Below are 15,871 nucleotides of genomic sequence, written 5' to 3'. Positions count from 1 at the left end.
GCTGAAAAATGGTGAAGACGCCAGAGGGTGAGTATATGACTGGGAACCGGAGGAATACACTTAAAGCGCCACTCCAGCACTGAAAAAAGAAAACGCTCCAGTGCTTTAAGTAGTGTACTGCTAATTTATACTCCGTAAGTAAATCAATAGTAATGGTACATGTAAATAACATAGGGGACTTAGTTATCACTATTTTCATCAAATTTATTGTAAAAACCATCCCACTGTAACAAGGCGTACCCAATCCAGGATGTTCCTATCTCTAGTATTAAAACCTTATGTTGTATCAACCAACCTAATTATAGATGAGGTAGAGCAGGACACAGGCCTGACTGTGCAGACACATGCCTACGGGAAGGTATATAGATAAAATGCCTAGCTCAAAAAAGGGGAGCCACACTTCTGTTTGTATGAAGTAGTACTATATATAGATTAACTTAGTTATAGTACTATATTATAGACTAATTTAATTTCCTTCTATGACAGAATCACTGACTGGGTAGATCAGGGAAATGCTGTAGATATAGTATATTTTGACTTCAGAAAAGCATTTGACAAAGTATCTCACACTATCCTTATTGAAAAAATGACCAAGTATGGAATGGACAAGGCAACTGTTAGGTGGATTCATAACTGGCTTAGTGATCGGACCCAAAGAGTGGTCGTACATGGCTGCACATCCAGTGGGAAGAATGTCTCAAGTGGGGTACCACAGGGTTCTGTCCAGGGCCTTGTATTGTTCAACATTTTTATCAATGATTTAGATGAAGGAATTGAGTGTAAACAGTTTGCTGATGACACGAAGCTAGGAGGGATTTCTAATACTAGAGAAGAGAGAGAGAAAGGATTCAAAAAGATATAAATAAACTGGAGCAGTGGGCAGCAACTAACAGAATGGTTTTTAACAGGGAAAAATGCAAAGTTCTACATCTGGGCAATAAAAATGAAAAATGCATATACAGAATGGGAGGAATAGGGCTAAGCAACAGCACTTGTGAAAAAGACTTGGGTATACTAATAGATCTTATACTGAACATAAGTCAACATTGTGTGATGTAGCAGCACAAAAGGCAAATACAATTTTGGGATGTATTAACAGAAGCATACAGTCTAGATCACGCAAAGTCATTATTGCCCTTTACTCCTCTTTGGTCAGACCTCATCTGGAATACTGTGTCCAGTTTTGGGCACCACATTTTAAAAAAGACATCAACAAACTGGAGCAAGATCAGAGAAGAGCGACCAGAATGGTGACCGGTCTGCAAACCCTGTCCTATGGGGAACGTTTACAGGATTTGGGAATGTTTAGCTTGCAAAAAAGAAGACTGAGAGGAGACTTAATAGCTGTCTACAAATATCTCAAGGGCTGTCACATTGTAGAAGGATCATCTTTATTCTCATTTGCACAAGGAAAGACTAGAAGCAATGGGATGAAACTGAATGGGAGGATACACAGATTAGATATTAGAAAAACATTTTTGACAGTGACGGTGATCAATGAGTGGAACAGGCTGCCATGAGGGGTGGTGAGTTCTCCTTCAATGGAAGTCTTCAAACAGAGGCAGGACAGACATCTGTCTGGGATGGTTTAGTGAATCCTGCTTTGAGCAGGGGGTTGAACCAGATGACCCAGGAGGTCCCTTCCAACTCTACCATTCTATGATTCTAACATAGGGTACTTACAATACTTTATTCATCAAAATAGTGTTAACTAAGTACCATATGTTATGTACATGCACTGCTACTATTTATTTATTTATTTACTTACTATAGGGTATATGCTCATTTTGTTTTCATCTTAGGGGTTTTGTCTGTTAAATGGCCAAAGTGTGAATGTGCTCCTACAAATTGCATTTATAATAACTTATGCTCTAGCTCATTTCTTTGTTTTTGCTGAAGTTTCTTGTACTTTGTACAAATGGGGCATGCGCCCCCCCCTTTAAAAGTAGGCATTTTATCTATATACCATAGCGTCCCATAGTCAGGTGACTGAGCAGTCGGGCCTGGGTCCTGCTCTGCCCCCATGAGGTCGGTTGAGACCAGGTGAGGATTTAATTCTAAAGATAGTGGGATGGCTTTTAGCTTTTTTGATCAAAATAGTGTTAACTAAGTACACTATATTATTTTATTTACATGTACTATTAGTATTTTTTTATTTGCTTAATACAAGGTGTATGCTCATTTTGTTCTTATCTTAGGCTTTGTCTGTTACATGGCCACTGTGTGATAGATGTAGTGCCATGTAATACTCTCTGGAAGTCCAAAAGCCTCCACTAAGAGCAATCTCATACATTCCAATATTTTTGTAAGAAAACCTCTGTATTTCCCCATATGAAACTAAGAGTAGAGTATGGGTCATAAATCCCTATTATAGATGATACATTGAGGAACTGTACAGATCTGTAGTACATTCATAAGTATGAGCCTTTGTTGAGATGTTAATATGTTGTTTCCTTTATGTACAATCAATTCTTCAGAAATATAACACATCAGTTGGAGGTAAAGGCACCCAGCTGTCAGGAGGTCAAAAGCAGAGAATCGCTATTGCCCGAGCACTTATCCGTTCTCCTAAAGTCCTACTCCTTGATGAAGCCACCTCAGCCCTGGATAATGAGAGTGAAAAGGTGAGGGTAAAATATTTTTTATTACAAATTTTTGCAAACCCATAAGCCGATTTGAGTAGTAATGTGGAAGCATGAGAGACAGGAGGGTCTTTATTCATTATTGGCTGTTTCTTTTGGTCAAACTTTGACTTTATCTTTTTTTATCATGGTTAGATTGTACAACAAGCACTAGATCAAGCACGGAAAGGAAGAACTTGTATCATCATTGCTCATAGACTGTCCACCGTCCAAAATGCAGATCTCATCATCGTTATGAAGAACGGGAAGGTGATAGAAAAGGGAACTCACCAGCAGCTTCTCGCTAACCGAGGGGAGTATTATGAACTTGTGAATGCACAAACTATAACTTGATAAAGTCTGGAAATAGAATCAGATGCACACTATTGTGGTGCGAAACGTCAACTCCTGCAGTCGTGAATGGGCGACTACTCAACACAACGGCATAAAGAAGAGCAAACATCGGTATAAAGAGGGCGAGCTGCTGAGTCTTACCATCTCCAGCATGGGGTTAAGGTCTCTATGATGAGAGTTGTGACCCTGATGAGACTCAACTGCTTAGTATCTTTATTTATTGGAAATGATCAAGAAGTGCGAATATACAACTGCATGAGCATCGGGATAAATAAGGCAGACTGCACTGTCTTTATAAAGATGTCTGTCTTAAGATAGATAGATAGATAGATCGATAGATAGATAGATAGATAGATAGATAGATAGATAGATAGATTGTTCTAGCTATAGTATAAGCATTTTTTAACACAAATAGAAATGATTTGGTTTCTTTGATATCTGATGATCAGGAATACATGTAGAAGACAATTCTGATGTATGGGATGACAGTTCTGTGATATTTTAAGTAAATGACTTTAACATTATTTAAAAAACATTCAATGATGACTGATTTCTTAATCTTTATAGAGGTCGTAACTTATGCCTCAATTTATTATTTGCATTTTTTAAGTCACTTTCCTTTTTTGTCTTGCAGTATTAGTTGCTGTTTTTGGTGCCAAATTTATTAAAATGGTGCTAGCGATTCATTAATTTGTTTCTGTCTTAAACTGCTTTTGTCACTTTTGATGCCAAAAATGGAACTAACAACTGATGTACTCAAAAATACACTGACGGGACTGGAGTGGAATTGTTCAAAATTGTGTAACTTTTTAAAAGTCATAATTGATGAGAATGGTGAAAACATCTGAAATCTCATGTATAAAATAGACTTCAAGAAAGGTTCAAAAAGAATAATGAAATGGATGGAAAAAAAGGCACAAGACACACAACACTAGACCTGTCTTGATAACGAGACCTCCCCATGGACCCCCATCGTGGAGAGGTCAGCACACGGGGATTGCGATCTCCATTCACTTATTTGGGAGTGACTGAATATGGCTGTGTACTCATGTTTGACTATTTATGGAACTCCTTTTGTAATGGAGAGATGAAGAGATCCTCGCAGGTGTGGCCAAACGTCAACTGGCAGCAGCATATTCCTAAGGCCGGAGTCACACTACTGTTGAATATGGACGAGTGCTATGCGATAAAAAATCGCATAGCACTCGGACCAGTATTCATCTATGGGGCAGCTCCCTTCACCATATTTTTTCTCTGCCGTTTTCAGTGTGCGAGTGAAATGTCACGGACACTCGGCCGAGTCTCAGCTCACTCACACCCATATAAACCTATGGGTGCGAGTGAGACAGCGTACACCACTCAGATATCATCCGAGTGATGTGCGATACACGCTGACCCCGGCAATGGAGGAGATGGAGAAATTCATTTCTCCATCTCCTCAGCTGTGCTACGATCCTCTCTGGGCGAGAGGCTCGGAGTACAGATGCATGACACTCGGCTCCCGCTCGCAGCGGAGCAGGAGCCCAGGGTCATTAGCATATCGCATCCGATGCTCTCGCATCGGATGCCATACGCTTGTCTGACGCCGGCCTAAGGTAGATGAACATTTCCAAGGTGGGAATTGTCCTATGGGAAAAGTGATTAGATTCAATCTGCCTTCAGATTCCTCTAGGGGGCGCTTGGGAGCGTACTGCATACTGTTCTATTAGTTAGCTGGTAATTGTATAAACAGTATGTGGTAAGCTTAGTGATGGCTGCAAGCAGACAGAATTTTATCATATGTGTGTCTTGACGAGGGATTTGGAGTTCTGTTTTAGTAAAATGGAGCACTAGACATTATAAAAATATACTCGGAAAATAGTCAGCACAAATTGTTCACTTATTGAGAATGAAGAAAAGGCTGGACATTCTCTGCAAGACACAAGTGATAAAGTGCATAAACAGTGCTCATGTAACCAGTGCTCGATAAAAAAATGGTTTTTCTCACCAAATATGCTGTTTCCTTCACAGGAGCATCCATCTATGTCAAGGGGGAGGGAAAACAGTATCTGCACTACCCAGCCGTGCCCCTGTGTTGCTCCTGCCCTGACAAGGGCAGTCCCCAAGTCAGGCTAGTAAATTGTACCCACCATAACCATGTATGCTTCCCTACGCGTTTCCCTCTCGTTGGCTTTTTGTCACATTCTCTGCAAGGGCAACTCCATTAAAAGTCGAGTGCTCTATACTAGGCTTTCCTGTTGACTGAGTACATTTCTATATAAAAGGTGCCACATTACTTCAGGTTTGACTGTTACCAGAATTGTAATTTTTACTGTATCCATCATATTTTTTTTCAAGACTTCTTTATTTTCTTTCTAGTATTTATGGGTAAAACATACCATAAGGAAACAGCCTTACTCAAACCTGTCAGATGATAAATGCACTAGCAGGATGCAGCAGGCCCCCACGATAGGTGTTTTTGAAATTAGTGTTAGGACTCGCAAGTAAGAGGAGCCTTGATGTTGGGTTGCGAGCTTATCTATTTTGTCCAAAATATCAACCAATGCCTCATTTAATGTGTTTATTATGTGCATTATTTTTTATCGCATATAATAAATATATTAAATGAGGTATTGGTTGATATTTTGGCAAAAATAGATAAGCTCACAACACAACATCAAGTGTCCTCATACTTGCGAGTCCTAACACTAATTTCAAAAACACCTATCGTGGGGGCCTGCTGCATCCTGCTAGTGCATTTATCATCTGACAGGTTTGGGTAAGGCTGTTTCCTTATGGTATGTTTTTCTTAATTTTTCTGTTAGGTGTTTTTAGTATTTATGGGTAAACAATCTATTATGTAGGTAAATCTATATCAAATTTTGTTTTATATTTAGTTATAAATATATTGTTAAAGCAAAAACCCCATTAATGACATTCACCAATAAAAGAGGATGTCCTGATTTAGAACCATTATTCAGTTGTTTTTTTCTAGAAGCAGCGCCTCTCTTATACATGGGCCATACCTGGTATTACAGCCCCACCTAAATCAAGCTGGGGTACAAAACACAGCTATGGACAAGGGAGGGTCTGTTTCTAGAAAAAATGACAGACTCTACTTTCTATCCTTGACAACCCCATTACATCAGTCTAGAAAGTTGTGTTTGTATCGTGTGCTAAAATGAGTAATGTGTTGCATTTTTTTTATATTACATCCAAAATGAATATGAAACCTCTTTTAGTTCCCTTTTTGAATTTTTTGAGTGGTTTATTTGCTCACCACTGACTTTCATGTGACTGACAATTGACTTACAAGTTACCATGTGGAAAGAGGAATCACGCAGCATTTTTATAATATTCTGTCTGTCACTTGGTCTGAATGGAGAATAAAACATCATATAAATCAATAGTAGCAGATGGAAAGCAAAGTACTATATTTACAAAGATGTTCAATATGTTGTGTAATATAAACTGTGGATGGTAAACGTGCAGCATGAGAGGAGTTTTTCTTTGAATATATTGAAGATTTGCAGTTTTATTGTTTATAGGATTGCTCAATATGTGTATAAGACGCTCCGCTGACTAATAACTAATAAAAACCACACAAAGAAAACACTGGATGTCTGTCATTTCTTTACACTTAAATTCATTTAAAAGGAACATACCTTTTTTTTTATTTCTTAAAACCAACTATAAAGAAAACATATATATTTTTTTCTAATTTGTTAATCTGTTTACATTTTCTGATTATAGAGTTACTAGGTATTGAACCCATTCTACGCCCGGGTGGCGAGCATTTATATTGGTATATGTTCTCCATCCTGGTATGTGCTGCTCCCATCCTGCGCCCTAATCTTGTCATGTGCTGCTACCATCTTGCACCCCCTTCCTGTCATGTGCAGCCCCCATCCTGCGCCCTCATCCTGTTTTGTGTGCCTCCATCTTGTCATGTGCTACTCTCTTCCTGTGCCCTCATCCTGTCATGTGCTCCCATCCTGCACCCCAATCCTGTCATGTGGTGCTCCCATCATGCGCCCCCATGCTGTCATGTGCTGCTCCCATCCTGCGTCCCCATTCTGGTATGTGCTGCCCCCATCCTGGTATGTGCTACTCCAATTCGGCGCCCCATTCTGTCATGTGGTGCTCGCATCCTGCGCCCCCATCATGTCATGTGCTGCTCCTATCCTGCGCCCCCATCCTGTCATGTGCTGCTCCCATCCTGCGCCCCCATCCTGTCATGTGCTGCTCCCATCCTGCGCCCCCATCCTGCGCCCCATTCTGTCATGCGCAGTAAAAAGTCACTGGCTTGCTCCGCTGATGTATTTTATATATAGATTCAGTATAAAAATGGCAGCGGAATGAGCGGACTGCGCAGGCACCGTTTCCGGCGCCACAATCCTCATCTCTGGATGCATAACTTACAAAATGGCACCTGAAGTACGCTATACGCATGCACCATTTCCGACGGAGGATTCATGCCCCAGCCTCCGGCCCAAAGGGACCCCGCGGCAACACCGGATAGGTACCGTATATACTCAAGTATAAGCCGACCCGAGCATAAGCCGAGATCCCTAATTTTGCTACAAAAACTGGGAAAACTTATTGACTGAAGTATAAGCCTAGGGTGGGAAATGCAGCAGCTACTGGTAAATTTCAAAAATAAAAATAGATATCAATAAAAGTAAAATTGATTGAGACATCAGTAGGTTAAATGTTTTTGTATATCCATATTGAATCAGGAGCCCCATATAATGCTCCATAAAGTTCATGATGGTTCCCATAAGAAGCTCCATACAAAAATATGCCCCATATAATGCTGCACAAAGGTTAATAATGGCCCCATAAGATGCTCCACATCAAAATATGCCCCATTTAATGCTGCACAAAGGTTAATTATGGTCCCATAAGATGCTCCATAGAATAATATGCCCCATGTAATGCTCCATAAAGGTTGATGACCCCATGAGAAGCTCCATAGCATAATATGCTTCACATGCTGCTCCATAAAGGTTGATGGCTCCATCAGATGCTCCATAGCATAGTATGCCCCATATGCTGCTCCATAAAGGTTGATGGCCCCATAAGATGCTCCACAGCATAATATGCCCCACATGCTGCTCCACAAAGGTTAATAGCCCCATAAGATGCTCCATAGCATAATGTGCCCAGTATGCTGCTCCATAAAGGTTGATGGCCCCATAAGATGCTCCATAGCATAATATGCCCCACATGCTGCTCCATAGACGTTGATGGCCCCCATAAGATGTTCTATAGAATAATATGCCCGGTATGCTGCTCCATAAAGGTTGATGGCCCCATAAGATGCTCCATAGCATAATATGCCCCATATGCAGCTCCATAAAGGTTGATGGCCCCAAATGATGCTCCATAGTATAATATGCCCCACATGCTGCTCCATAAAGGTTGATGGCCCCAAATGATGCTTCATAGCATAATATGCCCCACATGCTGCTCCATAAAGGTTGATGGCCCCATAAGATGCTCCATAGCATAATATGCCCCACATGCTGCTCCATAAAGGTTGATGGCCCCCATAAGATGTTCTATAGCATAATATGCCCGGTATGCTGCTCCATAAAGGTTGATGGCCCCATAAGATGCTCCATAGCATAATATCCTCCGTATGCTGCTCCATAAAGGTTGATGGCCCCATAAGATACTCCATAGCATAATATGCCCCATATGCAGCTCCATAAAGGTTGATGGCCCCAAATGATGCTCCATAGCACAATATGCCCCACATGCTGCTCCATAAAGGTTGATGGCCCCATAAGATGCTCTATAGCATAATATGCCTGGTATGCTGCTCCATAAAGGTTGATGGCCCCATAAGATGCTCCATAGCATAATATGCCCCATATGCAGCTCTATAACAGTTGATTGCCCCATAAGATGCTCCATAGCATAATATACCCCACATGCTGTTCCACAAAGGTTAATGGCCCCATAAGATGCTCCATAGCATAATGTGCCCAGTATGCTGCTCCATAAAGGTTGATGGCCCCATAAGATGCTCCATAGCATAATATGCCCCACATGCTGCTCCATAAAGGTTGATGGCCCCCATAAGATGTTCCATAGCATAATATGCCCCACATGCTGCTCCACAAAGGTTAATGGCCCCATAAGATGCTCCATAGCATAATGTGCCCAGTATGCTGCTCCATAAAGGGTGATGGCCCCATAAGATGCTCCATAGCATAATATGCCCCACATGCTGCTCCATGAAGGTTAATGGCCCCATAAGATGCTCCATAGCATAATGTGCTCAGTATGCTGCTCCATAAATGTTGATGGCCCCATAAGATGCTCCATAGCATAATATGCCCCACATGCTGCTCCATAAAGGTTGATGGCCCCCATAAGGTGTTCCATAGCATAATATGCCCGGTATGCTGCTTCATAAAGGTTGATGGCCCCCATCATATGCTCCATAGCATAATATGCCCCATATGCTGCTCCATAAAGGTTGTTGGCCCCATAAGATGCTCCATAGCATAATATGCCCCATATGCTGCTCCATAAAGGTTGATGGCCCCATAAGATGCACCATAGCATAATATGCCCCGTATGCTGCTCCATAAAGTTTGATGGCCCCATAAGATGCTCCATAGCATAATATGCCCCGTATGCTGCTCCATAAAGGTTGTTGGCCCCATAAGATGCTCCATAGCATAATATCCTCCGTATGCTGCTCCATAAAGGTTGATGGCCCCATAAGATGCTCCATAGCATAATATGCCCCACATGCTGCTCCATAAAGGTTGATGGCCCCATAATATGCTCCATAGCATAATATACCCCACATGCTGCTCCATAAAGGTTAATGGCCCCCATAAGATGCTCCATAGCATAATATGCCCCATATGCTGCTCCATAAAGGTTGTTTGCCCTATAAGATGCTCCATAGCATAATATGCCCCATATGCTGCTCCATAAAGTTTGATAGCCTCATAAGATGCTCCATAGCATAATATACCCTGTATGCTGTATGCTACTCCATGAAGGTTGTTGGCCCCATAAGATGCTCCATAGCATAATATGCCCCTTATGCTGCTCCGTATGGGTTGATGGCCCCCATAAGATGTTCCATAGCATAATATGCCCCTTATGCTTCTCCATAAAGGTTGATGGCCCCATAAGATGCTCCATAGCATAATATGCCCCGTATGCTGCTCCATAAAGGTTGATGGCCCCATAAGATGCTCCATAGCATAATATGCCCCTTATGCTTCTCCATAAAGGTTGATGGCACCATCAGATGCTCCATAGCATAATATGCCCCGTATGCTGCTCCATAAAGGTTGATGGCCCCATAAGATGTTCCATAGAATAATATGCCCCGTATGCTGCGCCATAAAGGTTGATGTCCCCATCAGATGCCCCATAGCATAATATGCCCCATATGCTGCTGCTGCTGTGATTAAAAAAAAATAAAAATGACATACTCACCTCTTATCGCTGGATGCCGAGTGCCGCGGGCCTGAGCAGGCGGGGACACCGACGCGCTATGGGGGTCAGGTGCTAGATTCACTGGTGGCTCAGGCCGCCGGCATTTGCGATATTTACCTGTCCCTGTTCCACTGCCGCTAGCCGCTCTGTCTTCCGGGTCCTCTGGCTGTGACTGTTCAGTCAGAGGGCGCGCACTAACCACGTCATTGCCCCCTCTGACCTGAACCTCACAGCCAGAGGACTCGGAAGATAGAGCAGCGCTGGGCACGTGGAATATCACATGGCTCACTGTCCCCGGCCATACTCACCCTCCTGGCACGTCCCTGCTTCTCCGTCAGAGATCAGTACTTACGCATACCGCTATCTCCTGGGCCACAGTCCTCATCCCCGGATGCGTCACTCTGTGTGGGTCCAGACTGCGCAGGCGCTGTGCTTTCTCAGTCTTTAAAGGCTTCGGACAGAGTGATGCTCCCAGCGTTACATTATAGGTGGTGTCAGTTGATTTGCCTGAGTTTCTTGTTAGCAGCCCTCAGAGCTGCCACATTGACCATAGATAGTAATAGTCAGGATTTGACTTGTTGAGAGTTTTCCAATCATGCTCTGTGACCTGTGCAGAGGTCATTGTGCAGGGAGGGGAAGGAGGTCTGCTGTGACCATGACTTGTTGTGAATAGTGCATCCAGTGGTATGTATATATGCTGTAGCTGTTATTGCAAGGCCATGTTCACACATTGTAGGGGTGGCGCAGTTTTTTAAAATCACAGTGATGCTACACAGCAAAATAAAATGAAAAAATGACCACAATTTGTGAACACAGCCTAATTGTGTCTGTTAAAGTAATGAGATGACTACTAAAAAGCAATCTCTGCTGAAAGAAAATAGTAACCTATTATTAGTCTAAATAGCCAGAGAGAAAACTGCAAGTTATCAGGATTCCATTTCGAAAATAGGAAAATACATGGAGAATTAGAAAAAAAGCATGTCCAATTGTATTTCTTTTTTTTTAAATATGGATAACAAAAAAAATGCTGTCTTAGTATATTACAATAACAACAATAATAGTAATATCTGATTGTTTACTGTTTTACATGGGCAATCATATATTGCATTCTAACAATCTATAGGTGGCGCTGTAGAGTTTAAGTCCTCTTTTTCTCAGAAGAGGCAATTTGCATATTTAAATTCCCAGAGGAGCATTGTACGGCAAATAAGCCTCCTTACCTTGACAAGCCAGAGATGGTATGTCACTCTCCATAAGGAGAAACGATACCCCTTAGACCCAACAATCTATTAGTCAAGTTACCAGACTTGTCAAAGTATGAGCCAATTATTTGTATGCTTATACTGCCATCTAGTGGGAAGATGATGAAACTACTACAGAATTTGTGATCTAACACGTTAATAAGCAACAGTGTACTAGAGTCAGAAATGTGTGATGTCAAATACATTTGTCAAAATTGTCTGTTTTTTACCAGCACTACGGACACATGCCCACTGATTACTCACAGATAACATCCATGTGTCATTGATGTGACACGTACCGACACCTGGGAAAAATTGTACAGTGAGCCCTTTTCCCAGGCGCCGGGTGCTGAAGACTACTCTGATCATTGTCAAATGGTATTCCTGAGCTCAGTGCGACCAAGCGACAATAGCAGGGGTTGTATTCAGCACCCGCTGTGTATGTGGCGCCCCAGGGTCCTGGTCATCACAGTAGCATTGCTTTCCTCACGGGGAGAGTGATGTTATGCTTGAAGGCAAGAACAGATAACTGTAACCAGGTACCACACACATGCAACACATTCACACTCCAGGCCACCAGGGGGAGCTTTTGATCCTATTTACTAGGTGACTCCCCATTTATATATGGTAGTCTGTAGGGAATGTCAGTCAGTTCTTGCCAGGAAACAGACTGGACCAGTCTGAGGCAGAAGAGGGTTTACGGAGCTGTGTAGCCGCAGTGCAGCAGTTCCTGGAAAGAAACATTCAGAAAGTTGAATACATTGCAGTGAACATGCAGGAGAGCAAAGCACAGGAGAGGATACCAGAGGAAGACCAGCCCCGAGCAGGCTGCCTCCTTCTGAGGCGCAGAGACCGGTAGCCGGAACACCAAGGATCGTAAGGCCTTCCACGACTTACATCAGAGACCGGCAGGACAGCTGAACTCCATGTTCCCTGTCCGCCTTAGTACCCAGGAGGCACGGTGACACCCTTAGAGGCTGGGGCGTGCTAGAGTCCCTATAAACCGCCTCAAGTCACCAGTCATATGGGTCGTGTCCTATCCTATATGGGGGACAGAGAGAGAACATCTGTGAGGACCTTATGTGAAGCCCTAGGCAGTAAGGGACTACAACACCACGGCGCTAGAGGAAGGCTTTGATTTCCACCTGGAAAAGGAGACTCCTAACTTGCCTCCAAGCCGGCCGGACCCTACCTGCCCTGTGATCTGGTGCCCTGGACTGTGGCTGCCTGAAGTCGACAGTAAAAGGTAAAGAGACTGCAAACCTGTGTCCTCATTCTTTACTGCGCCATTCACCATCTATCATCTACACACTGGGAAGCCCTGGGGATATACTTCACCTGTGGGAAGGTATACCATCTAGCTGCCATAACATCACCCCAGAGAACCCCTTAAAGCAGCTTGGTCCCCACTGACTGAATACCACAGGTGGCATCACAAACATAAACTTTATTCCCTTTAAAGACCTTTCCCTTTTACATGGGCGCCCAAGGCCACGGACCGGGTCGCCACCGTGACATCCCTATCTGAATGCAGGACCCGGTACCGAGTACCCCACGGCCCTGGCGGGCAACTCATGTACATCGTGTGTTAAATACAGAATTATATTAAAAAATTGTCAGCCGACATCAAGCCTAGGGATTAGTAATGGAGAGGCATCTATTAGACGCCCCATTACTAACCCCATAATTGTATTGTAAAGTATACACCGCCAGAATAAAATCCTTTAGTTGAAATAAACACACCCAACCCTCATTTTCCCATTTATTACTGTAAAAATGAAAATGATAAAAAAACATATTCTTCATCTGTCCAGCGACAATCCATTTGTCCAGCAAAGAAGTCAAGCTCTGCTTCATCTGGATTACATGGCTGAGCAGTGTCATGATTTGACTGATCAGCAGTAAATCCAGGACACACTGAGCTGAGCTTGGGGAGATAACCGCCGGACACTGTCAGCTGTTCTCACACTCAGTTCAGTGTGCGCCGGCCAATGAATTGCAGTAACCTTCATGACATCACCGCTAGCACTGCTAGCTGCTTCACCTCAGACTTGTTACGGGCAATTGACATATAGTGCCTTGCCCTCCGGTTCTGTCGTGTGTCCTGGAGAATAACACGACCTCGGGCTCCCGGTACCTGGCTTCTGTGCTCTGACTCTGAGGGTGTCCTTCCGCCATTCCCCTGCTGAGCTCTTTCCTCCTGTATGCTTCTTTCCTCTAAGCTCCTCCACAATTCAACTCTCCTTCTGCTTCTCTTTCCAGGGGTAGCAGCTCCCTCGTGGCTGCTCGGCCCCCACGTCTGCTCCAGACGTCCTTCAGCTACTGGAAACCAACTGTCTCCCTCTACTCTCTCTCTCCGACTCTGAGACTGACTGGTTCCTCCTCCAGACCAGGATACATAAAGAGTAAGGGAGCTCCCCTGAACCAGAGTCCTGAGCTCCCCCTCCTGGCCTAGATTCAGATTGTGTTGAGTGCGAGTGCCTTACCTGATAGATAGGATCCCTTTTGCCTCCAATCATGACATCACCATCCCCGAAGGGAAGGCAACATCACTGCAGCAACTGGTTACCTGGGGGTGCTGCACATACGTGTCACACTGACAGCACATAGATATCACACGGATGTCACAAACGTACACACGGATGGCACACGGACCACGGATCTAACCAGTACTGTTTTTTCCAGTACCAAAACACCAGGACATGTGAAGTGCTCAGCAACCTGCCTAATCTAATAGTATGGGCATCACTAATAGGCTATAAGTCAGACACGGTATCACTTGTGTGTGATCAGCACCCTATACAAGCAAAAAAGGGTGTATAAGAAAGCTGTTGGTCCATCATACTGCATATAGGTAAGTTCTAGGGACATCATACCGTATATAGTGAAGCTGTGGGATATCATACTGTGCATAAGTGATCTGTGGGCCCACCATACTGTATAAAGAGGAGCTGTGCACCCACCATACTGTATATAGGAGAGCTATGGGAACATTATACTCTGTATAAGGGAGCTGTGGGCCCACCACAGAATTATAGAATGTTAGAGTTGGAAGGGACCTCAAGAGTCATCTGTTCCAACAACCTGCTCAATCCAGGATTCACTAAATCATCCCAGACAGATGTCTGTCCAGCCTCTGTTTGAAGAGAACTCACCACCACTTGTGGCAGCCTGTTCCATACATTGATCACCCTCACTGTCAAAACGTTTTTTCTAATATCTAATTTGTGTCTCCTCCCATTCAGTTTCATCCCATTGCTTCTAGTCTTTCCTTGTGCAAATGAGAATAAAGCTGATTACTCTACAGTGTGACAGCCCTTGAGATATTTGTTTACAGCTAATAAGTCTCCTCTCAGTCTTATCTTTTTCAAGCTAAACATTCCAAAATCCTCCAATCATTCCTCAATGTCCCCGACATTGTTTGAAGATCGGACACCATTCTGGTCGCTCTTCTCTGAATTGGCTCCAGTTTGTTCATGTCTTTTTTACAATGAGGAGCTCAGAACTAGACACAGTATTCCAGATGAGGTCTGACCAAATAGGCATAGAGGGGGGTAATTACTTCACATGATTTAGACGGTATGCTTCTGTTAATGCAACGCAGAATTCTGTTTGCCATTTTTGCTGCTGCATCACACTGTTGACTCATGTTCAGTCTGTGATCTATTAGTATACCCAAGTTTTTTTTACATGTGCTGTTGCTCAGCCCTTTTCCTCTCATTCTCTATAAGCTTTTTTAATTTTTCTTTCCCAAATATAGGACTTTGCATTTCTCCCTGTTAAAAACCATTCTGTTAGTTGCTGTCCACAGTTCCAGTTTGATTAGACCTGTTCCAATCCTCTCTCTCTCTTCTCTAGTATTAGCTATTCCTCCTAGCATTGTGTCATCAGAAAATGTAATCAGTTTACTCTCTATTCCTTCTTCTAAACCATTGATAAAGAAGTTATACAACACAGGGCTTAGGACACAGCCCTGTGGTACCCCACTTGAGACATTCTTCCAACTGGATGTGAAGCCATTTATGACCACTCTTTGGGTCTGATTACTAAACTAGCTATGAAGCCATCTAACAGTTGCCTTGTACATTCCATACTTGGTTATGTCTTCAATATGGATCGTATTATATATTTGTCAAATGTTTTGCTGAAATCAAGATATACTATAGCCATTGCGTTTCCCTGATCCACCCAGTCAGTGATTCC

General features: G+C 43.0%; 1 protein-coding gene across 3 annotated transcripts in view; it reads left to right on the top strand.

The window, feature by feature from the left end:
- The window catches only part of LOC143781837 (ATP-binding cassette sub-family B member 5-like), a 121,734-nt gene extending 117,876 nt beyond the window's left edge, over positions 1 to 3,858 (top strand). The window contains exons 27-28 of one of the 3 annotated variants that reach the window (XM_077268719.1): positions 2,478 to 2,624; positions 2,778 to 3,858. In XM_077268719.1, the coding sequence (XP_077124834.1) occupies positions 2,478 to 2,624; positions 2,778 to 2,975 (345 nt within the window). In that variant the 3' untranslated portion in view covers positions 2,976 to 3,858. The remainder of the gene's footprint in view (positions 1 to 2,477; positions 2,625 to 2,777) is intronic. The other 2 variants (XM_077268720.1, XM_077268718.1) reach the window with 2 other exon arrangements.
- The last annotated feature ends 12,013 nt before the right edge of the window (positions 3,859 to 15,871 follow it).

The sequence above is a fragment of the Ranitomeya variabilis genome, chromosome 6, assembly GCF_051348905.1.
Source record: "Ranitomeya variabilis isolate aRanVar5 chromosome 6, aRanVar5.hap1, whole genome shotgun sequence".
In the NCBI taxonomy this organism is placed as follows: domain Eukaryota; kingdom Metazoa; phylum Chordata; class Amphibia; order Anura; family Dendrobatidae; genus Ranitomeya; species Ranitomeya variabilis.
This window is presented reverse-complemented; position numbering and strand designations above follow the sequence as displayed.